This window comes from Schistocerca cancellata, chromosome 6 (assembly GCF_023864275.1).
Source record: "Schistocerca cancellata isolate TAMUIC-IGC-003103 chromosome 6, iqSchCanc2.1, whole genome shotgun sequence".
NCBI classification, from domain to species: Eukaryota; Metazoa; Arthropoda; class Insecta; order Orthoptera; family Acrididae; genus Schistocerca; species Schistocerca cancellata.
The window spans coordinates 149,375,248-149,402,448 of NC_064631.1; the positions used below are offsets into that span (position 1 = coordinate 149,375,248).

General features: G+C 38.6%; 1 protein-coding gene across 1 annotated transcript in view; it reads left to right on the plus strand.

The window, feature by feature from the left end:
• The first annotated feature begins 4,469 nt into the window (after positions 1-4,469).
• Positions 4,470-27,201, plus strand: part of LOC126191242 (leukotriene A-4 hydrolase) — a 126,972-nt gene continuing 104,240 nt past the window's right edge. Inside the window, exons 1-3 of the mRNA XM_049932052.1 lie at positions 4,470-4,909; positions 7,700-7,815; positions 13,268-13,407. Of these exons, the coding sequence (XP_049788009.1) occupies positions 4,858-4,909; positions 7,700-7,815; positions 13,268-13,407 (308 nt within the window). The 5' untranslated portion in view covers positions 4,470-4,857. The remainder of the gene's footprint in view (positions 4,910-7,699; positions 7,816-13,267; positions 13,408-27,201) is intronic.

Here is a 27,201-nt window from a genome sequence, read left to right on the forward strand (position 1 = left end):
GTGTGTTGCAACCATTGCTATTCATATTATATATTAATGACCTTGCAGGCAACATTAATAGTAAAACCAGGGTTTTTCCAGATGATGCAGTTATCAGAAGCTGCATAAATATTCAGTCAGATCTTGATGAGAGTTCAACGTGGTGTAGAGATTGACAATTTGCTCTAACTGTTCAAAAATGTAAAATTTTGCACTTCACAAAATGAAAATATGTAGTATCCCACGGCCGCAATATTAGTGTATCACTGTTGAATCGGCCAACTCACACAAATACCTGGACTTAACACTTTGTAGGGACATGAAATGGAATGATCACATCTGTTCAGTCGTGGGTAAAGCATGTGGTAGACTTTGGTTAATTGGTAGAATACTGGCAAAGTGCAATCAGTCTACTAAGGAGTTTTGCTTACAAATCACCACTCATGCGACCAGTCCTAAATACTGCTGTGGGCCCTGTACCAGATAGGACTAACAGGGGATACTGAGTGTATACAGAGGAGGGCAGTACGAATTGTCACAGGTTTGTTTAATCAGTCGGAGAGTGTCATAGAGATACTGGAGGAACTGAATGGGCAGACTCTTGAAGATAGACCTAAACTATCCCAAGGAAATCTATTAATAAATTTTGAAGAACCGGGTTTAAACGATTATTCAAGGGACATATTACAACCATGTACGTATTGCTGACATTGGGATTGTGAGGATAAGATTAGAATAATTGCTGCACCCACAGAGGCATTGAAACAATCATTCTTCCCATACTCCAAACGTAAGTGGTACAGGAAGAAACTCTAATAACTAGTAAAATACGACTTATCCTCTGCCATGCACCTCACGGTGGTTTGCAGAATATAGATGTATATGTAGATGTAACTCTTCAGAATTGAGGTACAATACTTTACTTGCCATCATGAAATCATCCTTCAGGACGGCGTAAATAGCTCAAGTGTGGTGGGTATGATTTCACTCAATGCTTGTTTCGATATTGCAGTAAGAAACTCTAGAGCCTTGTAGCTCCTATTGCCAGGAATCTTGACGTTACCGTCAGTCACTCACGTGGAGGAATAGCTCTCCTTCTACAAGCTTTTTCTGTATTATACTAGGAGTTATGGGTGTCAAAAGATAATTATACGTTTCTAAATCCATCCGTAAATAATTATACCAGTCGTTGAGTTCGTCCTGAACTCGTGAAGTAAATTAGTTTGCGAAAACTGCCTTTACTGAAGCAGGCAGTTAGTAGACCATTGCCACTGCGGTCTGTCTCTGTTTATCGCATTTTGTTTGCTTTTTATTTTTGCAATGGGGCACATGAAAGGAGCCTCCACGAAGACTTCAATGATTTCCGACCAAGGTAAAACTTGCAATTGGGCGTACCCTGGACGTCAGATGTCTCTGACAGCTGATCTTCTCACAGCAGAAACATCATCTTGGTACTTTTCAGGACCACAGTTGGCCATCATATCGGTGAATATAGAAGGTATATCATCACCAAAAGAAGAACTGCTACAAGAGCTGCGTAGACAAACAAAGTGCGATGTACTCTGCATACAGTCCCTCAGAAGCTGTGAAATTCGCAGACCAAAAATAAATGGAATGCGACTGGCTACGAAAATATCCCACCCAAAACACGGAAGTGCTATATTTGTCCAACAAGATATATAGGTAATATCAACAGCATTTACTGAAGCAAATGATCTTGAAGTCTTAACTTTGGAAATCAAAGGCTGTACAATAACATCCGTATACAAGCCACCAGATGTCGATCTCAAAATCAATATACCTAATAACTTTTATAGTCAACACACACAAATAGTGACTGGTGACTTTAACTGTTACAAAACCACGTGAGGCTTTGATCATGATGATGAAAATGGAACAGTGTTACATAAACAGGCGGAAGGCACTCATCCGAGCCTTATACATGACCCTAAAGAACCTGCATCTTTCAACAGTGGCAGATGGAAACGCGGATACAACACCAATCTGATATTTTGCAGCGAGAACATCTCACAACAGCACATAAAAACAGTCTGCAACCCTTTTCCAAACACACAACACTTAGACCGCAGACAGTTTCGTTTAGAAAGAGGTTTAACTTTAGGAAAGCCAAGTGGCTAAAGTTTACAGAAACGCTGGACGCTGCAGTTCTCAATATTGAACCTTCACCTGACTCATGTGACACTTTTGTGGAGGCTGTAAAGAGATGCTCCTCAATTGCCATTCTTCATGGTTGTCGAACATCATACATTCCTTACAGAGTGTAAGGTACTTTTCGAAGAAGATCCATTGGGCGAGGCAACGCTGGCGGCTGGGAATAAACTTATCACATCTCTGAAAGAATCCAAACGGAATTCTTCTGTTAAAAATATAGAAGAACTTGACCTAACCAGAAACAGCCACAAAGCATGAAGATTATTGAGACGCCTCAATAACGACCCAACCAGATCCACAGCACACTGTGACATCACTGCAGATCAGATGGGAAAGGAAGCCATAGAATCAAAGTGCCAAAAATACACCAAGAGGCCCAAGAACAAATGAGGGATGTGACTCACCCATTCGAGGTATCTGAATTAAACAAGGCTATTAAGGAGAGCAAAATTGGTAAAGCATCCAGTTCAGATGACATCCGCATGGAGCAACTTAAGAATTTCAGCCCAACAACAAGAAAATGGATCCTGCAGCTTTTCAACAACTGCATGAACCAGTGCCAAACACCAAAGATCTAGCGAAAGAGCAAGGTGATGGCTCTTCTGACCATTTATCTTTTTGAGTCATCTTTATAAACTGTTCGAATGTATGATTCTGAATGAAATCCTACCGGTAATTGACCCTATTCGCATACCCGAACAAGCAGGATTTCGACCAAACAGAAGCTGCAAAGGGCAACGTTTGAATCTCACTCAATTTAGAGAGGATGACTTTGAAACCCGACAAATAATGGGCGTGGTCTTCATGGATCTCACAGCAATATATGATACTGTCCATCATCGGTTACCCCATGCAGAATTATACAATATGATCAAGACCACCCACCTAGTTAGACTAATCAGCACCTTCCTCCAAAACCGCAGGATTTTTGTTGAATTTCAAGGTCAACGCAGTCGCTGGACAGCGCAGAAAAAAGGGCCAACTTCAGGGAAACGTCTTGGCTCCACTTCTCTTCAACATTTATACCAATGACCAGCCACTGACCCCAGGCATGAGGAGATTCTTATATGCAGATGACCTAGCCCTTGCTACACAGAGCTCATGCTCTGAAACAGTGGAAAGAAACCTGACAACTGCGCTTAGAACACTGTCAAGCTACTACAGTCGGAACCAACGAAGACCAAACCCTTCGAAGACACAAGTGTGTACCTTTCACCTAAGGAACAGGGAATCTAATCATGAGCTACATGTTGAATGGTCAGGCATCCAACCACAGCATCATGACGCCCCTAAATACTTCGGAGTCACTGTCGATAGAACTCTACATTCAAAACTCACTGCAAGAACACCAAAATGAAAATCTCCGCTTGAAACCACCTAATTCGCAAACTAGCAGGGACACAATGGGACTCTTCTACAATGGCACTGTGCTTTTCTACTGCCGAATATGCTTTCCCAGTCTGGTACAGGTCATCACATGCCAGTCAGGTAGACACTGCTCTCAACGAAACGTTCAGGTTGATCACAGGTTGCTTGAGACCTACCCTAACCGACAAGCTCTACTACCTGGCTGGAATAGCGCCACAAGGTGTACACAGAGCAGTGGCTGCCAACAAGGAGACTGAAAGTGGAATAGAACAGTGCCCACCCACAGAATGGACATAATCCACCACAGCAATGGCTGAGTTCGCAGAAGAGCTTCCTGAGGACATCCAAGAAGCTCACCATTTAACCAGAGAAGGGAAAGGTGGAGTTATGGAAGAAGTTGACGCCTCACCTGCGCGGATGGATGACAGAAGCTGAAGAACTACCACCTAGACACTATGAAAGCTGGCTGGTGTGGAAATCTTTAAACAGATTACAATCAGGAGTTGGATGATCCAGAGACAACCTGAAGAGATGGGGCTTCATAACAGAAGACACGTCCTGTGATTGTGGACAAGGACAAACCACAAGCCACATGCTTCAGGGCCCTTTGTGCCTTACATTTTGCACGAAGAATTATCTCCTGTAAGCCACGCCAAGCGCCTTGGAGGTTGTAAAGTACTTGGCATATATATATATATATATATATATATATATATATATATATATATATATATATATATGTGTGTGTGTGTGTGTGTGTAGCTACTGTAAATTTGGGTGTTTCTGACTCGGGAATAATAATTTTTGCAACACAGGTTACGAACACAAACCGTTATATAAGTGCCTCCACTCCTGAATAAATGACATAAACTCTGAGGTTACTATGAGTGTAGTTATGAGTTAAAATTTTAACTCGTTGGTAGGCGCCTACCACTGGAATTTCGTTTCTATGCCTACAGATGGCGGGCGAGCAGTAGTTGCAACGTGTGTTCATGTGTTGACATATCACATTTGCAGCGATCTATTCCATGCACAGACTTTTGCGCAGATATCTGCGCAGAGACATTGTTGCATAGATCACGTCTATGCGTCCGTGGCTGTGAAAGCGCTTGGAACGTAATCGCAACTCACATGCTCGTTGACTGTGGGAAACTGCAGGAGAAACGAACAAGTTTCTTATCACAGAATCTATGAGATACGAGGCGCGTATCAGTAGTTGCCAACACCTGTTGTTACCTTTAAATGTGATAAGGGGCTTAAATTGTGGCTGCTGATGATAGGTGTTGCTGTACGAAGAAAGGAAAATACCATTTGACACTTAACGTCAGCTTAACCAAAATGACGAAGGAAGGACTTAGTTCGGGAGATCCTAATTCCTACTCCAATCCCGGTAGGTTTGAATATCATCCTTAATATGAGTTACTATAAGCCATACTCTGAAGAGAACTGTACAACAGCAACATTTTAAGAACTGTTTTATTATATGAATAAAATGACACGTTCATGCCTATGTTTTTAGCAATAAATATATCAGGTTTGTTGATGTGAAGTATATTTTTACACGTAAATATTAGATCGACCATTTTTTTTTTTGTTTTTTGTTTAACTCGATCCATGACATTATTTTTATACGAAGTATTGTTAGTTTAACGTGTCTACAGTGCAGCATCACTTAGCTCAACCTCAGATTTAAATTCGATGCCTCGTGCAGTTTAGGCGCAATGTTAAAATCGTATAACTGTATTGCTTCGTCCATTGGGTATTATACCAGCAATGTTATAGCAACGGTAGACTTTTCATTTTGCCTAGAGTGCTTCAAACACTTTTCTCACAAACACAACTTTTCTAGAACTAGTTGTATATCACACATACAATATTCCGACAGATGCACTGTGAACATCAACATGAGTCTTTATTAGGTGCTGTGAAACAGACTGCTTGGGAAGAGTCATTGGCATTATGTACAAGTTTTCAAACTGGTGTTGCTTCAGATTTATGTAAGTTCCATTAAAGGTTCTTTCCAGCTGATGGAGGTTTTTTTTCGGTGATTTGCTTGTAACCTCAGGAATGTATATAAAATGTAAACTATTTGTATGTAAATTGAATAAATGTTTTTGTTATAAATCTTGATATGCTTCCTATATTTGTATATATGAGATGAATAAATCACATACCACGTTACTCAGCTGCTATTTTTATCTAGTGCTGACTGTATTTTGTACTAAATATTTCTGTAACTTACAGCACTATCAGTGCTGTATATAAAGCTAACATTAAAAACCTGCTTAGTGTGAACATGAACGCCAACAAGAGTGTAGATATCCCTTTCTCCTAAGTCAAAATAAACAATATTACTAATGAACAGGTGATCCTGATCAGCTGCTTGCTAATGGTAAGTTGATTGGCATTTACTAAAACGCTTTGTGTTATGTCTGGTCTTCCTGGTGAATAATTTAGTTAACTCCAGTAGAATACCTGGGGGCACTTCCATGACAAAGACTTGCAACTTCATGCTTTTCATGTTACCTGCAAAGAATAATGTACCCAGCAATATGCAGGAGGACCTACAGTTTTACGTGCACTGCAAAACATGGTGCAACTTGGAATTTATCACATTAATAAATCATGGCTGGAGATGAAAGAAGTCACAAGTGACTGTTATAATTGTAGAATTAAATTGCAGATGAATGATTAGTGTTGTAGCCTTTGGTGTGGTAAGACCGGGGTTGAATTTGTGGTGCCCCGTCAGATTTTTTTGTGAGGTAAGGAGTTCTGGAATGGAATCAACTCAGCCTTGCGAGACCAATTGGGTTAACGGAAGTGTCCAATTCCACCTGTCTGCTTTGACACATGGCGTAAGGGTTTTGTGGCGTGTGACATCAGTAAGGTCCAAAGTTTATGAGTTGGTTGTGTTCGTAGATGTCGTCTTGTTGTGTTTGATGGCGCCCCCTCTCTCTCTCTCTCTCTCTCTCTCTCTCTCTCTCTCTCTCTGTGTGTGTGTGTGTGTGTGTGTGTGTGTGTGTGTGTGTGTGTGTGTGTGTGTGTAGTTGTAGGTGCTGGTTTTTTTCGTATCAGTTGCAATGGTTGGTTAACCTATACAGATAAAGGAAAATGACCGATTCTATTTTTGTAGTTTTCTGCACAGGTATTGGTGTTTTGGTAATGTCAGCTGTGGTCAAGGGAAATGTCTGATTCCAATTTCCGTAGTTTTTGCTTTATGGATTGGTGTTTAGGTATTGTCAGATTCCTGTAGATTTTGTTATTATTTTTCCAACATTTTGTGTTTTTTGAGATCATGGTGTGTTTTTTTACTGTTATACTAACTTATCCCCTCCCAAAACCCCCCATTTTCCCGCAGTTGTCATTTTAACTTGATTGTGTTATAGGAGGGAGATGTTATTGTCTTATTTACACGTATTTTCGGGTTCATTGCCCTGTGTATGTAGTCATATTGGAGACGCTTAGAATAGCCATATTGATGATGTCATGTGTCAAAGCAGACGGGTGGAATCGGACACTGCTTGAATAAAGCAGCAGTTGCACCATCAAGCTTCACCTACTGGCAGTCATGGCTGGAGGGATTGGCAAATTGCCCATGTCCCATGATCATAGATTGCATCCTCGTACTGCCACTGCCTTGTAGGCAGCTGTTAGCTAGTTGAAACAGGCCTGGTGCCTAATCCATAAGTGGTGTTTCTGTTTGCTTTGAAAGTTTAGTTAGTTGTTCTGTAGATCATATTGATGGTAACTGTTATGAAGTGGAAGGCGTCAATTGAACAATCTCACAGAGAGCTATAAAATACGAAATTATTTCTATGTGAATGGAGTTTTGAAGAAGAAGCAATTTTAATCTATATTTGAAAACACTGTTATATTGTGCATCTTTGGCACAAGTCACACATAACTACAAAAATCTCCCTGTATCTTGATAAAGTAGTTACTAGGTAATATAAATCACAAGCTCACTATTACGACATCCCTGAACATTGCCGTGACATTAACGTATAATTCTTTGTTGGAGTGACTTAGGTATCACTCAATTAGGTTATGTTTATTACACAGTAAAATTTACTTTTTTGCGTGTCTCAAAACTTATTTATAATGCTTCAACAAGAACTCAGTCAAGTCAGTTTTTATTTATGTATTTCAATATTTATTTATTCACTTCCCCTTTTTTCAGATGAAGTTGCCGTCTCTCATTTAGATGTCTCACTAACTATTGATTTTGAACGCAAAATCTTGATAGGAGAAGTGAACTTGACCGCTGAGAAGAAGAAAGATGATGCTCACCTCCTGGTTGGTCATTAATTGCTTTATTTATTCATTAATTTTATTAACTGCTATGTTTTATAAATGTATTTTAGGAGATTGTGGCCTTCTTAATTATTCACAGCATACACATAGAGCTGGCAAGTCAACATTCAGTAGTTATTTCCTTTTGAAATGAAATATTAATAAATATTGTGGTATATTTCAGTTATTGATCACCATATTCTATTGCAAAATCTAAATAACTGTAAGATTAGAATCTTGAGTCTGATTGTAGTGCAACAGTAATATACAAATTAATTATAAAATATTAAGATGCAAAACCACATGGCATTTCTAGGCTTTAAAGTAATATCAAAAGCATGGAGCATCTCAGAAATTTATTGTAGGGTCAGTTCTGCCCAGTCTGTGTCACTTGTTTTAGCAGAGAAGATAACTAATGGAACTAAAGTGCCTTTTTGGATTAATTACATTACATGATGAAAGTAAACTACAACAGTATGACTCATAACCTGTACTCTCAGTTTCAAATCAGTGCACACTCTGCTGCAGAGTGGATATTCATTATGGAATTAAGAAACTGTTTGCATTACTAATAAATGAATTATTTATTATGATGTGTTAGTGCATAACTGTTTTTAGATCTTGAACTGCGTCCTTAAAATATGACAACATTCATCAAAATCAATGAACTTGTTGGCAACTGTCAAGCACTTTACAGTAAATGCATTCTTCCAACTTGCCAAAAGGCAAAATATTGCAGTTCTGTGCAGCATTATAGAAAAGACATGTGGAATAATTTGTTTATTGCTAAGAATGAAACAAATCCAAGAGTCTTATGGTGGATGGTGGGGGTAAATTATTACAACGTGGCAGCACAAGCCAATTACCAATGAGAGAGAAAAGTACTGTACAGAGGATAGTGCACTGCTTTTCAACTATCCCAATTATGTGTAATGTTTTAACACAGTAACACATTTTCGTATATGTGAATGTCTCTTTCAGTATATAAACCATAATTAGATTTAATCTGCAACCTCATTAATTAGCATAAAGTCTGGATGTGTTAGTGAATTCCAAATGAATTCTTAGATCATGCATTGTCATTGCTGCCCTTGCTACTGATAGCAATGGGTCTCTCTCAGCTTGGCTTCAATAACATGTCAAGTCCTACCCCACTCCACCCCATAAGAAGGTGTCCATTGTTTCTGAAGCTAGGGGTGCTGTGATCTACTTCTGTATGCTTCTGTTGGTAGTACTGGGAGATACACCTCCTGAGTTTAAGTATTCACCAACTTTCCTGTGTTTTTTAATTATTTTCACAGAACACCACTTTGCACGCAAGAGTTTACATTTTCATTGGGTGCACAACATTCCTTCCATTAATTTAAAGCAGTGAGGTGGGATTAGGAAGGATAGGTTATTACATGATTGGCAAAGACTTGCCAAGCCCACTGACTGCAGAACAGAGTAATTCCAGAGAGGGAAAAGTGTGACTGCTCATTTTACGAGTTAATCTATTTACTGCTGCCCCTTGCGTGTGCTAGACATCAGTTTTGCGTGGAAAATGGTAAACATCCCCTTATATGTTGGATATCACTTTTGTTTCTTTTTCAGATACATCGTGTAAAAAGGTTGTATCTACATCTATACTCTACAAACCACTGTGAGCTGCATGGCAGAGGGTGCATCCCATTGTACCAGTTATTAGGGTTTCTTCCTATTCCATTCATGTATAGAGTGTGGGACAAATGAGTGTTTGAATGCTGTTGTGCATGCAGTAATTATTCTAATCTTGTCCTCACAATCCCTATGTGAGTGATAAGCAGGAAGTTGTAGTATATTCCTAGAGTAATCATTTAAAGCTGGTTCTTGAAAATTTGTTAACAGACTTTCTTGGGGAATACTTTTACCTATTTCTTCAGTGACTGTGTTGATAACTTATCAACAATTTTAATGGGTCTCGACACCAGTGTGATTCCAGAATATAACATTACCTTTGTAGAAATGTGTTACCGCATGACAACTAGGCTTCCATCTGATTTCTTGAATCCTACACCTGTGGAGTGTGACATTCCAACTTTCATTTTGAACATGAAATGCCACATAGTGTCACTTAAACTGATTAATGTTCGACATCATGCTACAAAGTCTGTCTTCATCCATCATGAACTCATGATCTCTTCACATTTATTTGTAAGACATGGTGCACAGAGAAAAAAACCTCTACAACCTATCTACAATATACCATATCTGGTACATTCACGTGCTGAAAAACACCTTGATATTGAAACGTCTCAGGATCAGAAAACCATCTCCATTGGCAGACTCGAGCCAGTCTTCCTACTGAAGAAAGTGATTCCAGATCATCTGTGCCAGCTCCAAGTAAACATTCAGTTCCAGCCACCAAAACTCCAGAGTGTCATCAGTGAACCCAATGAGCCGTATGTTCTGTCGTGCTGGATGTGCAGTGCACTTCCTGAAGAAATATCTCAGCGTTTTCTCTAGGGAGGGAGTAATATGTTGCTGTAAGGGACACAGTGAAATGTAAACTCCATAAAATTTGTAGATACATGTTGGAGTAATTAGTCTTTTGGTTATCTTTGGTTATCATTGCCATTAAAAAGTTATATGTGCATTCTTATTATGTTCATTTGTGCAGTGCAAAATAGATAAGTATTTTTACTAGAAACAACAATGTTATAAGCCACAGGGAATCACAACATGATGTAAAAAAAAATTGTCTTGAATACTTCGCAGTCTTCTCTATTTGTACAGAAAATTTTGTGAGTCCCTAGCTGATAATTTTTCAGGAAAGAAAGCTTTGAAAGCTATGCTTTATTTATTTATTTACTCTCAACTACTTTCAAGGTTATAAGTCTCATTACCAAGTGCTCATGCTCTTCATAATCAGACATAATTTGACCTCATGTACCATGACAGCTCATATCTGAATAAATAATATGTAGCTGTTTCCGGGAAGTCCTTTGTTGAAGCCCGTGTAAGTTATTTGGCATTATTTCTTTTCCTGCGGGTTTATTCATTTTCATCTACATCTACATGACTACTCTGCAATTCACATTTAAGTGCTTGGCAGAGGTTTCATTGAACCACAATCATACTATCTCTCTACCATTCCACTCCCGAACAGCGCGCGGGAAAAACAAACACCTAAACCTTTCTGTTCGAGCTCTGATTTCTCTTATTTTATTTTGATGATCATTCCTACCTATGTAGGTTGGGCTCAACAAAATATTTTCGCATTCGGAAGAGAAAGTTGGTGACTGAAATTTCGTAAATAGATCTCGCCACGACGAAAAACGTCTTTCCTTTAATGACTCCCGTCCCAACTCGCGTATCATATCTGACACACTCTCTCCCCTATTACGCGATAATACAAAACGAGCTGCCCTTTTTTGCACCCTTTCGATGTCCTCCGTCAGTCCCACCTGGTAAGGATCCCACACCGCACAGCAATATTCTAACAGAGGACGAACGAGAGTAGTGTAAGCTGTCTCTTTAGTGGACTTGTTGCATCTTCTAAGTGTCCTGCCAATGAAACACAACCTTTGGCTCGCCTTCCCCACAATATTATCTATGTGGTCTTTCCAACGGAAGTTGTTCGTAATTTCAACACCCAGGTACTTAGTTGAATACTGCATAACTATTCAACAGTTAAGACTGTTGCCACTTCTTTTTGCAATAAGTTGCATGTAACACATTATATTTGGATGACAAATGCCATAAATTTCAGATAATACATTTTAATCAGAGTTCCTTTCTGCTTTTTATTGAGCTTCGGTAGGACTGTTTTCAGTTTTTTGGCAGATTCATCTTGCGTCTCAGTTTATTTTCCATGTTCTCTTTATAGATAATTACTGCCAGTAACTGACTAGTATCGGTACAGTAGAAACATGAACTGCATCTTTCAGCAAACAGACTAGTAACATTTTCTTGGCATCATATTATGGAGTGTTTTACAAAGATCAGGTATTATTTTCATTTTATTCTTATGATAAATGACAATATTATGAAAATGATAGGCTGCTACTCAGCATATAGATATAATGTTGAGTCATAGGCTGGCAAAATGAAAAGGCCCTCTTCCAAACAAATCACACACTTATTCTGGCCACAGCAACTGGACACAGTGGTCACGTGTGTGCATTTTCTCTGTTTTGGAAGAATGTCTTTGGCCAAAAGCTAAAATGTATAACAGTCCTTTCATGTGACTCAGTCCTGTATGTGACTGTATGTATCAGTCCTGTATGTGACTCAGCGTCTCCACTATATCTCTATATGCTGAGTAGCAATCTATCTTTTCATAGCATTGTTGTTATTCCAGTCTGGACTTTCCATTGTTTGATAAAGACTTTTAGTTGTTTTGACCATAGTTGCTGGTCATTGGTTAAAGGAAAGAGTTGAAAACTGTGAAGGTCCATCTCCAAAGGAAAAACATGATACCACATTGTCATGATTCCCATCAGCTCCACAGAACAAAGCAAAAACACTTCACATGAATATAATGAAACATGAAGATTGCAACTACATTAAAATATTAATATTTAACCTGTTGTTACCCAGAAAAAAGACCTTAGTGTCACTATCACCAATTTATGTTGCTTCAGCACCCATGTCATTGATCTTTGACAGGTCTTCCATTTTTAGTGGCAGTTCCATACCCAAAGGACAGAGGGCGCCTTGCACCTCTTTCACCCTTGTGCTCTTTTTTTGTCATTGCTGTTTGGAGACTGGAACCCTTCCCTGTAGCAGCTATAGGTGCTCAAAATAGCTTGTAGAGAGACCGAGATTGAACATAGGACTTTTTAGTTAGGAATCAGATATTTGGATCACTAATATGTCCACGTAAAAGCCATTACAAGAGCTAAATAAAAGATGACACTTACAAATATAAAAAATTATCAGTTTTGTGTGTGGGAAGCATCTTATTTAGTTTTGCACTTTCTGATTATGCACTTCTATATCTACATAGCTGTTGTTTTTGACAATCTCCATTAAAATCATTTTTTCTCAGTTAAATCTTTGACCAATTGCAAAACGAGATACAGTGGCATACCTGAGAAGACACAGTCAAGCTTCTCAAATCATACAAAGTCAGGAATCTCTGAATTGTAAAAATACTTATAAAAATGAATATATTTAGAATGACGTGCATTTATAGTGGGTTTTCAGAACATCACATCCTGAAACTTTTTTGTGTGGATATTTAGAGGGAGTAAATGTTTCTTACAGGTAGTAGAAGTAGTGCGATATTTGGTTGCTTCTTCCTGTAGTCCTGTAGCATTAATTGGTAAATGCTTTGTCAACTAAAACCTACTTGGGAAGAAAAAAAGTGGAATAAATGTATTTACTATTGTTCTTATACAATCATTACACAAAAAGCATTAAAATATTCAATTCTACCGAATGATGTCCATATATTGTCGACTGAGACAAAAATTGTAATTTCTTGTTTCAGGTTCTTGACACAAGAGAACTTAAAATAAAGGACATATCAGATAAGGACACTGGTACTAAGCTCGACTACACCATTGACAAAGATGACCCTGTGTTTGGATCCAAGTTAACAGTAAAATTACCTTCAAGACTTGGCAAAAAGTAATTGGATTGTATTTTATTTTTATTTATAAACTTGGTTATGGGGGAACTGCGTAATTGGTGTGAGTGAGGCCACTGATTTTGATCCTTATTTTAACTTTGTGAGCTATTGAGGAAAGTATATCTAACAAGTTGTGGATTTGGCTATCGTACAAGCAGTAAGAAGAACTATATTTACTGTTCTTATACAATCGTTACACCAAAGGCATTAAAATTATTGATAATACTGAATGATATTCATGTATTGTCGACTGAGACAAAAACTTTTCATTGTACTTTCAACAGTATGAGTAAAGGGAAAAAAAGTGGGAGCCGTTATTTTTGCAGTGCTATCTAATAAGTAACTTATGCCTTCCTCTCTGTTCTGTAAATCACTACTGAACATGCATAACATGAGGTTAATACTGTACCACCATTTTTACTGATGGTTCCAAATGTTGCATTCAAAAAGCATATACAATTGCTGTTAACTCACTTTGTATTTTCAATCATCCTTGATAATGAAAAAGGCAGCCAGGTTCCAGCTGCCACATATGATGCATCACCAAAGTAGCAAGTTAATATTTCTATGATTCTTTTCTTTGTGTAATTGTGAAATTTCTTGTGTGTTTTTGTATTTACATGGTGTAACCTCGCATTTTAGTAACGGTAAAGTGTAGATTCACACAGTTTCTAGTACAGTTGTCATTTGTTTGTCTTGAATGGCCAATGACTGTTCATCTCAACCTAGTCAGGCCCCAGCTGCTGCCTTTGGGACAGCATCGGAACAAGTTACGTATTTACATTTGTTTGCATTTTTCTTAGTTTGGTTCTTAAATTTCTTATGTGTTTTTGTATGTAAAAGTAACTGTAAATTGTAGAGTCACACAGCCTGTAGTGCAGTTGTTATTTGTTTGTCTCAGGCTAATCAGTTTCCAGCTGCTACCTGCAACATACCAGCAGAGCAGCAAGTTACATACTTAGCTTTCCTGTGTCCTGTGGTTTGGGGGCTGCATCACTGCACTGACACAGCATGGAGGCATCATCAGAGCGAAAAGTAGTATTTGGAACACGTCAAGAATGTGGGGGAATACTGTTGTTGCTAAGGGCACCCCAAGAGAATAATTAAAATGTCCGTATTATGCAGGTTTTTAAAAGGGATCTTTTGAACTGTTACATACAAGTTGCCATTCATCTTCCAAAATATTAAATAATACTCCATATTCCCAGATCTAGCCCTCCCTCGCCCATACAAAATATTGCGTGGGTGCCCTTGTTTCTTTTCCACTATGTATGTATCATCCGTTCATCATAAGAATAAACCTGGTGTAAACATTGCACTATGTATTCTTCCGAGTTTGCTGGAAACTCATTGGATTTCCGTTTCACGTGGGACTGCAGCCAAGCTGTCTCGAATACTGTCAAGTACAATAATAAGGATACGTTTTGTGCTGTGCATTACACGCACATTGTCTTAGCGATATTACAGGGCAACAGCCTTACCGGCACATTTAACTTGGACAGCACTGGCTGGTCAGCTGGTATAGCTAGACTGCAGTGACGTGACCAGCTGCAGTTCACACGTAAAAAGAGACGAGCAGAGGAGCAATACAACTTCGAATGTCATTTAATTTTGAAGCAGAATGAAATAATATACTGCAAATCTCCCACAATATGCTCTTTTGACGACTAAGCGAAAATCGCAACACGTTATCGTTTTTAGCTTACGTACTGTTGTAATTAAAAACAAGAATGATGAAAATTCCTGACTGAACCACAGGGCAATTTTTTTGCATAAGCTGTGTGGTACGTAAGAGAGTATTGAGGGATTTCTCCATATAGTTAAATATTGATGCCGCTGAAGGTATTACTTACAGTCAGTCGTCTGGTAATCTCTTAGCTCCTTCCTTATTCGAATCTGAGAAATACATTTCAGTTCTGTAAGTGTCTCCTGCTACATTGATAATGAGCCTGCCAACAACAGAATCTACAAAGCCAACCAGGCACAGCATCATCTCTTTTTTTATGATGAGCTGTTCTAAATCCTGCCAGTGACGTACGATAAAGCTGCATATGTTAGTTCCAGTACATCTGGCAGCTTAACAGTCTTTGTTTCTTTTCGGGCCAAATCCCGCAGCTTGGCTTCAAATCAGTTCTGTTGGGTTCATACTATAATGGTACAGTAGAAAATGTAAAAATGCAGCATTTGTATGATGTGCTCGACGCTGTGAAAACGATTTTTTTCATGTTTCTACGATACTTATCTACCTCTGTGGTATAAAACGATGGACATAGTCCAAATATAGAGGATTTAGTTTTTCATTTTTACCTTCAAAATTAAATTGTTATGATTTCTTAATTTAAACAACTTTTATAAACAGCCTCTCATAAAACATCGATAATTAAGAATTTGTATCTGGAATGGAAACAGGAATTTAGAGTCCAATATGTAATTAGAAACAAAAAGATATGAACTATTCATAAAAAATGAGGTTTATAATTATGAGATATAGGTATTTCAAATTGAATGAGAAAAAAAATGCTATTGGGGAGATATGAACCAACGCATGAATACATGCATGTGGTTCACATTCCATTATGATACCGACTGTCAACAACAACCGACTGTACTATTTGTTTAATGGATATTTGTATCTTAACTGCAGTATATATAACAGTGGAAAACTTCAAAGCTGGTTATCTCCATAAATTTATGAGAAACACTAAGAACAGCCTGTTTCTCAACACTTCTTAACCATATTCCACATGCATGTATCACTATGAAGCAGAAAGCGGCCTCAGCCATTTTCATACTGCACATTAACAGCGCAACAATCAGAACACAACGCTACAGAGGCTGTGGCTGTCCATGATTTTTGAAATAAAAACTGCTTAGCTGAAGTGTGATTAAGAAAAATGTTGATGACTGTTAATATGTTTGAATATCTTAAAGTTTCATTTAACATAACTTCGTAATAAGATATCTAATATGTAAGTAGGAGCTACTTCCAAGACCGTAACAACACCAGTGTATGTATGCTACAGCTTTTGACCAATCATCGCATTTGTGTTTGTTTATATCAGGTTTATTCTTATGATGAATGGATTATAATTGAGCTTGCAGGTAGCATTTGCAGCAAACACAGTTTTGTTTGATGGTCAATTTAAGAATGTCATTAAAAATACAGGAAGACATGCATATTGTCAGTGCTTGGAGCAGTAACTGAATGTATTGCAATGAATGTAAGTAGCCAGTAGAAACTGATACCATCTGATTACACCATCAGTGATCAGTCACTGCCGGCTGGGGTGGCCGAGCGGTATTAGGTGCTACAGTCAGGAACCGCGCGATCGCTATGAACGCAGGTTCGAATCCTGCCTCAGGCATGGATGTGTGTGATGTCCTTAGGTTAATTAGGGTTAAGTAGTTCCAAGTTCTAGGAGACTGATGACCTCAGAACTTAAGTCCCATAGTGCTCAGAGCCGTTTGAACCATTTTTTATTTATTTTTTTTTTTTTTGATCAGTCACTGAAATCGATCATAACTATCAGATATTGAGCAAAATCAGTTCATATCAATGTACAGTGGAATAACAAAATAATTCTAGCTGTGGGAAAGATAGCTGCCAGATTGAAATTTATTGAAAGAATGTGATGGTAGTGTACTTGCCCAAGAAAGAGTTCAATTACAAAATCCTTGTCATACCAGTCCTTGAGTGATGTTCATTTTGGACCTTTATGAAATTTGATTGAGAGAAGAAGTAGAACAGATATGGAGAATTGCTGTGTAATTCATTAGATAAAAATGCAGTAATGTCATATCTCAAAGAGAAAAATTCAGCTCTAGGCAGGATCATGAACAGGAACTGTGGCTTAAGTTTAAAAGAATGATTGACTATATAGTGGATAGATATGCACCTAGTAGAACAGAACACTATAGGAGAGGTCCTCCACATTGGAAAGCCTGTGTAAAGAAACTTCGTAAGAAATAATAATAATAATAATAATAATAATAATAATGACTGGAAGAAACTAACAGAGAAAATTCAGGAAGCCCTCAAATTAGGACAACCCCCTCGCAACAGGAAACATCGCTGGTGGAATGCAACCTGTGATGAGGCAGTCGACAACCGAATAACTGCATGGAAAAAATTTAGCAGTCACAAAACTGAAGAAAACTGGGAGAACTTTCTTAAAACTCAAAAACAGACCTCAAAAATAATTAGGAAAGAAAAACGGGGATATGACAACAACAGACTCTCTGAAATCCAGCAGGATTTCATCAAAAATAATACAATAAATTTTTATAAGACTTCAGAGAAAACTTACAGGGATACCAAGCGCCTAGCTTGTGCTTCAAGAAACCCGATGGCTCTTTGGAAACCAACACGAAAAATAACTGCAAAATCTTAGCCCAATAGTTCAGTTCCCTCCTCAACTGTGAACCACCCCAAGAAAAACTTGTCTTTCTTCTCCAGTATTCACACACCCAGACTCACATGCCCCGGATCTTGAAGAAATTATGGAGATAGTCAAGCAGTTGAAAAATAACAAAGCACCAGGAGAAGATGGGATCATTTCTGAGTTCTGGAAACTAAACGATCCTATACTTATGTAGAAATTACACCATATAATGTCAGACATATGGATAACAGAGCAGATACCAGAGGACTGGAAATGCGCTCTAATTCACCCGCTACACAAAAAGGGCGACAAGACAGACATGAACAATTACAGAGGAATTTCCCTGCTCCCAGTCGCTTACAAAATCCTTTCCAAAGCGCTTTTAAACAGGATAGAATCCCAAGCAGATACACTAATAGATGAAAACCAGGCCGGATTCAGAAAAGGACGCTCATGTGCGGAACAGATTTGGTGCTTAAAGACAATATTACAAATGAGGAAATGCAGAAACACAGTAGTTACATTCATCGACTTCAGGAAAGCATATGATTTAGTGGACCGTGGAACCCTGTTTAAAATCATGGAAGAATTTGGGATCGACCGAAAGACACGAAAAATCACAGAAGAGACACTTACAGGAACAACGGCCAAAGTGAAATTCATGGGCGAAGTATCAGAACCCTTCGAAATCAAATCTGGAGTCCGACAGGGGGACGCACTATCCCCAATCCTTTTCAGTATTGTTCTAGAAAAGATAATCAGGGAATGGGAACCTCATGTAAAGGGTATCCAAATTGGTATCAAGAAAGAGAATCGAATTAAAGTCAAGTGCCTTGCTTTCGCTGACGATATTGCAATTATCACCAATAACAGAACAGAAGCGATTCACGCAGTGGAAAAACTACATGAAATTTCACAAAAAAACGGACTGCAGATATCTTATGAAAAAATCCAATATATGGAAAGGCAGCCAGAAAATAAATCCCCTTTAGTAACAAAAAAAAGGTAAAATTGCACAAGTCTGCCATTTTAAATACCTCGGTGAAACTATACAGTCCTCAGGATTAAACCGAATTGCCAATGAACAAAGAATTACCAAGCTCCAGAAGGCCTACAAGCTAACATGAGCGCATTACAACAAGAAGTGCATTTCGACAGACGCAAAATTAAGGGACTATACAACAGTGATTCTTCCAGAAGCAATCTATGCAGCTGAAACAATGGTGATTGATGGTCATTCAAAAATTAAGGAAATAGAAAAGCAGGAAAAAAAAAATTCTCAAGAAGATTTACGGTCCAATCAACAAACATGGCATTTGGATGAAGAGACCACAAAACAAACTCTATAGAAAGATCAACATAGTAACAGATGAAATCAGAAAGCTCTGAGCCAGATTTTATACAGACATCTACAGGACGGAAGACTCCAGAACAGCTAAGAAATTATTCAATATTATAACAAGGAGTAAATGTGGCACAGAATGGCTGAAAGAAGTCCAGTGGGATCTACAGCAGATCAACATAAAAAATCTCTAAGATCGCACCGAGTGCCAGCATAAAATCACAAGTGTGAAGTTTGGGGAAAGAACATCACGTCAGCCTGGTAAAAAATGGACAGAGGAACGGAAAAAAGGAGCATTCTGAGAGGATGAGGAGGTTTTGGGAAGCAAAGAAGAAAAACATCCGAAGATGAAATTATGAATTCAAGTTCAATTGCTCTCCTAAAGGGGAACAATCGTTATAATAATAATAATAATAATAATGTTTATTTGTCCATGTTAACTTTACAGTCTTGGACATCATCATTTTTTGTACAGTTATTTCAATATCATGTCATTCCAAGAATGAATATATATATATGATATTGTATATCATTCCATGCAATAATGTTATAAACACATTAGCACATTATATATCACTCCATACATATAATGATTATATACATCAGTTAGCCTATTATAACAATACCACCACTAATATACTGCAGTATGTAAAAGAATAAACTAACAGTACTGCAGCTCAGAATTCTTTTAATGAGTATAAACATCTTTCTATTAACAAATTTTTCAACTTGCCCTTGAAAAGATTGCCTTGGAGTTGCTTTATATTTTTTGGCAACTTCTTATAGAATTGTCTCCCAGTTACATATGGACTGTGGTCTGTAGCTTTCTTGTTAGTCCGTATCCTACGATTGTTACTTTTGGCTCGAGTATTGTAATTATGGGTGTCACTGTTCTTTACACTATGTTCCTCGTTCTATTTTACAAACATTATGGTCTCAAATACATACAATGAGTAAACAGTAAGTAATTTATAATTTTTGAAATAGTCCCTACAGGACTGGCATTTGCTTATATTAGCAATTATCCTAATTGCTCTCTTTTGAAGCCCAAAAATGCGATCCATATAGACAGTGGGTGCCCCACCCCAGACCTCGATCCCATATTGCAGATGTGAGTGTATTAAGAATAAGAATAAGAATCTTTATTAGCCGTTCAGTATTTTCTTATACAATGGGCTTCGTCAATAAGTTCAATTACAGTATAAAGATGGTTATATTCTCATAACAATGTATATATAAATCATGTGAAATTTAGTGTAGTACAATAGCACACATTTGGAATTTTATATATTATTAATTTTACAATAAAAAGGAAAGCATTATACAGATTTATATTAAGCAGGGAGTATTCATGTTGATGACACTATGTCATTATCATATACATGTTGATAACACTATGTCATTATCCTAAGCTATTGATATAAATTTAGGTCCTACTACAGGCAGAGGTACCTTTCTCTATGTTAAAACAGCAAATCTTCCATATTACAATCTTTAAATTCATCAACTGAGTAAAATGCTTTACCTTTGACCCATTGACCCAATGTTGTCTTAAATTTTCTTTTAGATACTGTTTGTACAATTTTAGGGAGCATATTAAACAGTTCGAGGCCTACATATTTATAACTATTATTTACCTTAGACAGTCTAGAGTATGGCAGATCAATTGTGTGGTTTCGTCTTGTATTGTGGGTGTGGACAGATGACATAAGGGGATATTGAGCTATGTTTTCTTTTACGTGTAGTAAGCAATAATAGATGTACAGAAGGTGTGTATGAGGCTGGAGTGAGAGTTGGAAAGGGGATAGAGGCATGTGTGAGAACTAGCAGAGGTCAAGGCCAAGGGGGTTACGGGAACAATAAATATGTTGGAACAACCTTCTGTTCCTCCACTACCAATTCCAGCTGAGATTGCTTCTCAACACAGTGCTGGAGACAACACTGTGTGTGTGTGTGTGTGGGGGGGGGGGGGTGGGGGGTTGAAGGGTTTTGTCTGAAAGGTGACATTTTCCAACAGTCTTCTTTTAAATATGCCTGTTTGTTGCCCAGTGCCTCCCCTATGTGATGAGTTGTAATCCATCCTAATTCATATAGTTATTCCATTCCAAATGTTCAATTGTGTGAAAGTGTAGTATTCTGTGACTACAGTATCATTGTGTCATAACTGGAATCAGTCAATTCATACAAGTACAAGGGTGCAACAGTTTGTGGCAATACGGAAGAAAATGATTACATTGGCTCAGTTGTAGGTAATGTAGGTTTGTAGACTGTGGTTCGTTGCTAATATACTGGGAAAATGAAGTCAGTCTGCAAAGAAGATCGCATACAGAACACTTGTTGGTGCATCCTAGAATATTGTTCAAGTGTGTGAGGCCCTTAATAAACAGGACTAACAGGGGATATTAAACTTATACAAAGAAAGATAGAACCAAGTCACTAAGTGCCTTTTGACACACATGATATCTGAACTGAAATAATCAATTTTTGAAAATATAATGTAATTGGTTAGGTAAAAAAATCAACTCACCAAGTGGTGACAGGAGAACACACACATAAAATGTATTACATATGCAATACCTTCTATATATGTGTTCTTCCACCACTACTTGGTGAGTAGAGTTTTTACCAATCCAATTACATTATGATGTCTGAATTGGCAGACACTTGAAAACAGAAGAGAACTATTACGTGAAAGGCTACTTACAAAGTTTGAAGGAACCTAGGAATATACTAAGCCTACTATGTATCACTCCCATGAAGATTATGTACGCAAGATTAGACTAATAACACTGTGTACAGAGGTATTTAAGTAATCATTCTTCCTGCACACAGTACACTAATAGAATGGGAAGAAATCCTAAAATATGATACAATGGGAAGTACCCTTGGCCATGTACTTCAAAGTGGTTTGCAGAGTGTGGATACTGTAATACTTTGCAGTCTGACACTCAGGACAAAAGGATTTCAGTTAAGCGTCTCCCTGTTATTGCGACTTTACCAAAAACTACAGAAGATGGACAGGCATGCTTTGCAAGTTTTTTTGATTAACTCAGAAAGGGGTGTCCCATTTAAAGTATGACAGATGTCTGAGGGACACCACTGAGTTCTGAGGACCTGAGACACTCGAGAGAGGGGCTTCCATACCTTCTCACAAACAGGCCTGGTGGAAAGCCTCGGCCATCTTAGGCCTCAGCTATAAATAGAAAAGCGCAGAGACATTCTTAGCAGTTTTCTCAAGAAAATCTGGCCTGTAAGTCACTCGGGAAATGGCCACAAACAGTGGCTGGCACCGCAGCAAGTGATGGTGTGAGAATGCTGCCTGCATTCCTGTAATCCCTATTAGCCGCCATCCAGCGACTTTTTGAAGCAAGATCAGAAAGATTGGCACCCTATGACCAAAACTGACAGGGAGGGACTACCCTGTGCCAATCATTCATTGGGTGACATTGCAACCTGAGATCACCAGTAACAAGACAATATGACAAGAAAATCAGCACTCTGAAAGACAAAAGTGGCAGAAGAGGAACAGAACTGCCAAGTATGGGCAGTCAGGATGATTCTTAGTTCCAGCTAGCTCATTTAAGCTTTCATCCCGAGTTCATTCTGATTCTGGTTATTCTGAGTTCACACAGAAATATTTCAATCATTGTGAGTTGTTTTTGAGTCTTCATTGAGAGATGATTTAAGCCTATATTCTGAGTTCGTTTTGCTTCTGGTCATTCCAAGTTCACTTGGAGCTTTTTGGAGATGATTCTGAGTTCATGTTGAATTCTTTTGGATTATTCTATGATGATTTTGAGAGTCGCACTGGAGATCCTTTCAAGGGATTTTCTTGCTAAGTCATTCACATGCTGTTTTGCACAGAGCATTGTGATTTTGTGTTCTGAAGGCATGTCAACCTATTTTCTGCTCAGTTTTCAGACTTTGAATCTGAACCCTACATTCATCCTGACATCTGTTGTCACTTTGTCATATCTTCTGTTACCATTTCATGTTGGGTAGTCTTTCTTATCGTCCAATGTTCGAATCCTTAAGCATCTGAATGTGTTCTTGTCACCTGACCTTTACTTCCAAATATAACACACACTGCCTCAGCTTTCTAATCACTGCAGGCAATAGATGCCCCATGTGCACTTGGACGCAGTGAATGGCCACTCTGGCAAGAACAATAGAGCTGCATTGGATTTACATAGAGAGTTCTTAGGCAGGAAATGAGGGAAATCAGTGAAGTTGCTCTGAGTGTCACCCTCAATGCCACAGATGTGGAGATGACAGCTACAGACTGTCAATCAAAAGTCACACAATGTCATGCCGCCTCACCTGGAGACTGCCATGTTACTTTGACATCACACTAGTCACCCACACTTACTTGCTGGTGATTACATTATGTGGTGAGATGAAGTGGTTAATCCCCACCCTTATTAAAAAGATTAGTTTAGTTTGCCTTGCTTGTGACATTAGTAATGCTGTGGAAGGGCTAAAAATGCTATGCAGCTTCTGCATTCAAGGAAGGTCATATATTTTGAACTGCAACTACAGATCAGTTTGTTTTATTTATTTTCACTAAGATTACCAAGGAAACACTATTTTAGTTTTGAAAGTCAGAACTAATTTTTATTTTATGTTATCTCAACATAGTTTCCTTTCGTATTTAAGAACATTCTTACCTCTGTGCCCCCCCCCCCCCCCCCCTCCCCCATGAACCATGGACTTGGCTGATTTGCCAGCGGACCTGCCAACTCTTTTAGGCAACACTCGGATGAATGTGGTTAAAGTTTTAAAGTTCTGTGCCTTGTCAAATGTTTTTACAAAGATTTTAGGGAGAGGATATTAATTTGCTCACTGTGTGACAAGCTCGCCCATCTTTTATGTAAGTGGCCAGCCAATGACACTTTCCTGTGTCATTCTTGTTGCTATGTTTTCCCTTCCCTTAGCTTTTACTTTCTTATGTAGTAATTTCTCTCTTTTCCTGCTTTCCTTGAATATGTTTTTCAGTTTTATTAGGTCTCTCCACATTCGTTCCTTTTAATATGTGTCAGGGCGCTGATGACCTCGATGTTGAGCGCCCACAAACCCCAACACACACACACACACACACACATGAACCATGGACCTTGCCGTTGGTGGGGAGGCTTGCGTGCCTCAGCGATACAGATGGCCGTACCGTAGGTGCAACCACAATGGAGGAGTATCTGTTGAGAGGCCAGACAAACATGTGGTTCCTGAAGAGGGGCAGCAGCCTTTTCAGTAGTTGCAGGGGCAACAGTCTGGATGATTGACTGATCTGGCCTTGTAACATTAACCAAAACGGCCTTGCTGTGCTGGTACTGCGAACGGCTGAAAGCAAGGGGAAACTACAGCCGTAATTTTTCCCGAGGACATGCAGCTCTACTGTATGATTAAATGATGATGGCGTCCTCTTGGGTAAAATATTCTGGAGGTAAAATAGTCCCCCATTCGGATCTCGGGGCGGGGACTACTCAGGAGGACGTCGTTATCAGGAGAAAGAAAACTGGCGTTCTACGGATCGGAGCGTGGAATGTCAGATCCCTTAATCGGGCAGGTAGGTTAGAAAATTTAAAAAGGGAAATGGATAGGTTAAAGTTAGATATAGTGGGAATTAGTGAAGTTCGGTGGCAGGAGGAACAAGACTTTTGGTCAGGTGATTACAGGGTTATAAATACAAAATCAAATAGGGGTAATGCAGGAGTAGGTTTAATAATGAATAAAAAAATAGGAGTGCGGGTTAGTTACTACAAACAGAATAGTGAACGCGTTATTGTGGCCAAGATAGACACAAAGCCCATGCCTACTACAGTAGTACAAGTTTATATGCCAACTACCTCTGCAGATGATGAAGAAATAGATGAAATGTATGACGAGATAAAAGAAATTATTCAGGTAGTGAAGGGAGACGAAAATTTAATAGTCATGAGTGACTGGAATTCGTCAGTAGGAAAAGGGAGAGAAGGAAACATAGTAGGTGAATATGGATTGGGGGGAAGGAATGAAAGAGGAAGCCGCCTTGTAGAATTTTGCACAGAGCATAACTTAATCATAGCCAACACTTGGTTCAAGAATCATAAAAGAAGGTTGTATACCTGGAAGAAACCTGGAGATACTAAAAGGTATCAGATAGATTATATAATGGTAAGTTAGAGATTTAGGAACCAGGTTTTAAATTGTAAGACATTTCCTGGGGCAGATGTGGATTCTGACCACAATCTATTGGTTATGAACTGCAGATTGAAACTGAAGAAACTGCAAAAAGGTGGGAATTTAAGGAGATGGGACCTGGATAACCTGAAAGAACCAGAGGTTGTAGAGAGTTTCAGGGAGAGCATAAGGGAACAATAGACAGGAATGGGGGAAAGAAATACAGTAGAAGAAGAATGGGTAGCTCTGAGGGATGAAGTAGTGAAGGCAGCAGAGGATCAAGTAGGTAAAAAGATGAGGGCTAATAGAAATCCTTGGGTAACAGAAGAGATACTGAATTTAATTGATGAAAGGAGAAAATATAAAAATGCAGTAAATGAGGCAGGCAAAAAGGAATACAAACGTCTCAAAAATGGTATCGACAGGAAGTGCAAAATGGCTAAGCAGGGATGGCTAGAGGACAAATGTAAGGATGTAGAGTCTTGTCTCACTAGGGGTAAGATAGATACTGCCTACAGGAAAATTAAAGAGACCTTTGGAGAGAAGAGAACCACTTGTATGAATATCAAGAGCTCAGATGGCAACCCAGTTCTAAGCAAAGAAGGGAAGGTAGAAAGGTGGAAGGAGTACATAGAGGGTTTATACAAGGGCGATGTACTTGAGGACAATATTATGGGAATGGAAGAGGATGTAGATGAAGACGAAATGGGAGATAAGATACTGCATGAAGAGTTTGACAGAGCACTAAAAGACCTGAGTCAAAGCAAGGCCCCGGGAGTAGACAACATTCCATTTGAACTACTGAGGGCCTCGGGAGAGCCAGTCATGACAAAACTCTACCATCTGGTGAGCACGATGTATGAGACAGGCGAAATACCCTCAGACTTCAAGAAGAATATAATAATTCCAATCCCAAAGAAAGCAGGTGTTGACAGATGTGAAAATTACCGAACTATCAGTTTAATAAGTCAGCTGCAAAATACTAACGCGAATTCTTTACAGACGAATGGGAAAACTGGTAGAAGCTGACCTCGGGGAAGATCAGTTAGGATTCCGTAGAAATGTTGGAACACGTGAGGCAATACTGACCTTACGACTTATCTTAGAAGAAAGATTAAGAAAAGGCAAACCTACGTTTCTAGCATTTGTAGACTTAGAGAAAGCTTTTGACAATGTTAACTGGAATACTCTCTTTCAAATTCTGAAGGTGGCAGGGGTAAAATACAGGGAGCGAAAGGCTATTTACAGTTTGTACAGAAACCAGATGGCAGTTATAAGAGTCGAGGGGTATGAAAGGGAAGCAGTGGTTTGGAAAGGAGTAAGACAGGGTTGTAGCCTCTCCCCGATGTTATTCAATCTGTATATTGAGCAAGCAGTAAAGGAAACAAAAGAAAAATTCGGAGTAGTTATTAAAATTCATGGAGAAGAAGTAAAAACTTTGAGGTTCGCCGATGACATTGTAATTCTGTCAGAGACAGCAAAGGACTTGGAAGAGCAGTTGAACGGAATGGACAGTGTCTTGAAAGGAGGATATAAGATGAACATCAACAAAAGCAAAACGAGGATAATGGAATGTAGTCAAATTAAGCTGGTTGATGCTGAGGGAATTAGATTAGGAAATGAGACACTTAAAGTAGTAAAGGAGTTTTGCTATTTAGGGAGTAAAATAACCGATGATGGTCGAAGTAGAGAGGATATAAAATGTAGACTGGCAATGGCAAGGAAAGCGTTTCTCAAGAAGAGGAATTTGTTAACATCGAGATTAGATTTAAGTGTCAGGAAGTCGTTTCTGAAAATATTTGTATGGAGTGTAGCTATGTATGGAAGTGAAACATGGACGATAACTAGTTTGGACAAGAAGAGAATAGAAGCTTTCGAAATGTGGTGCTACAGAAGAATGCTGAAGATAAGGT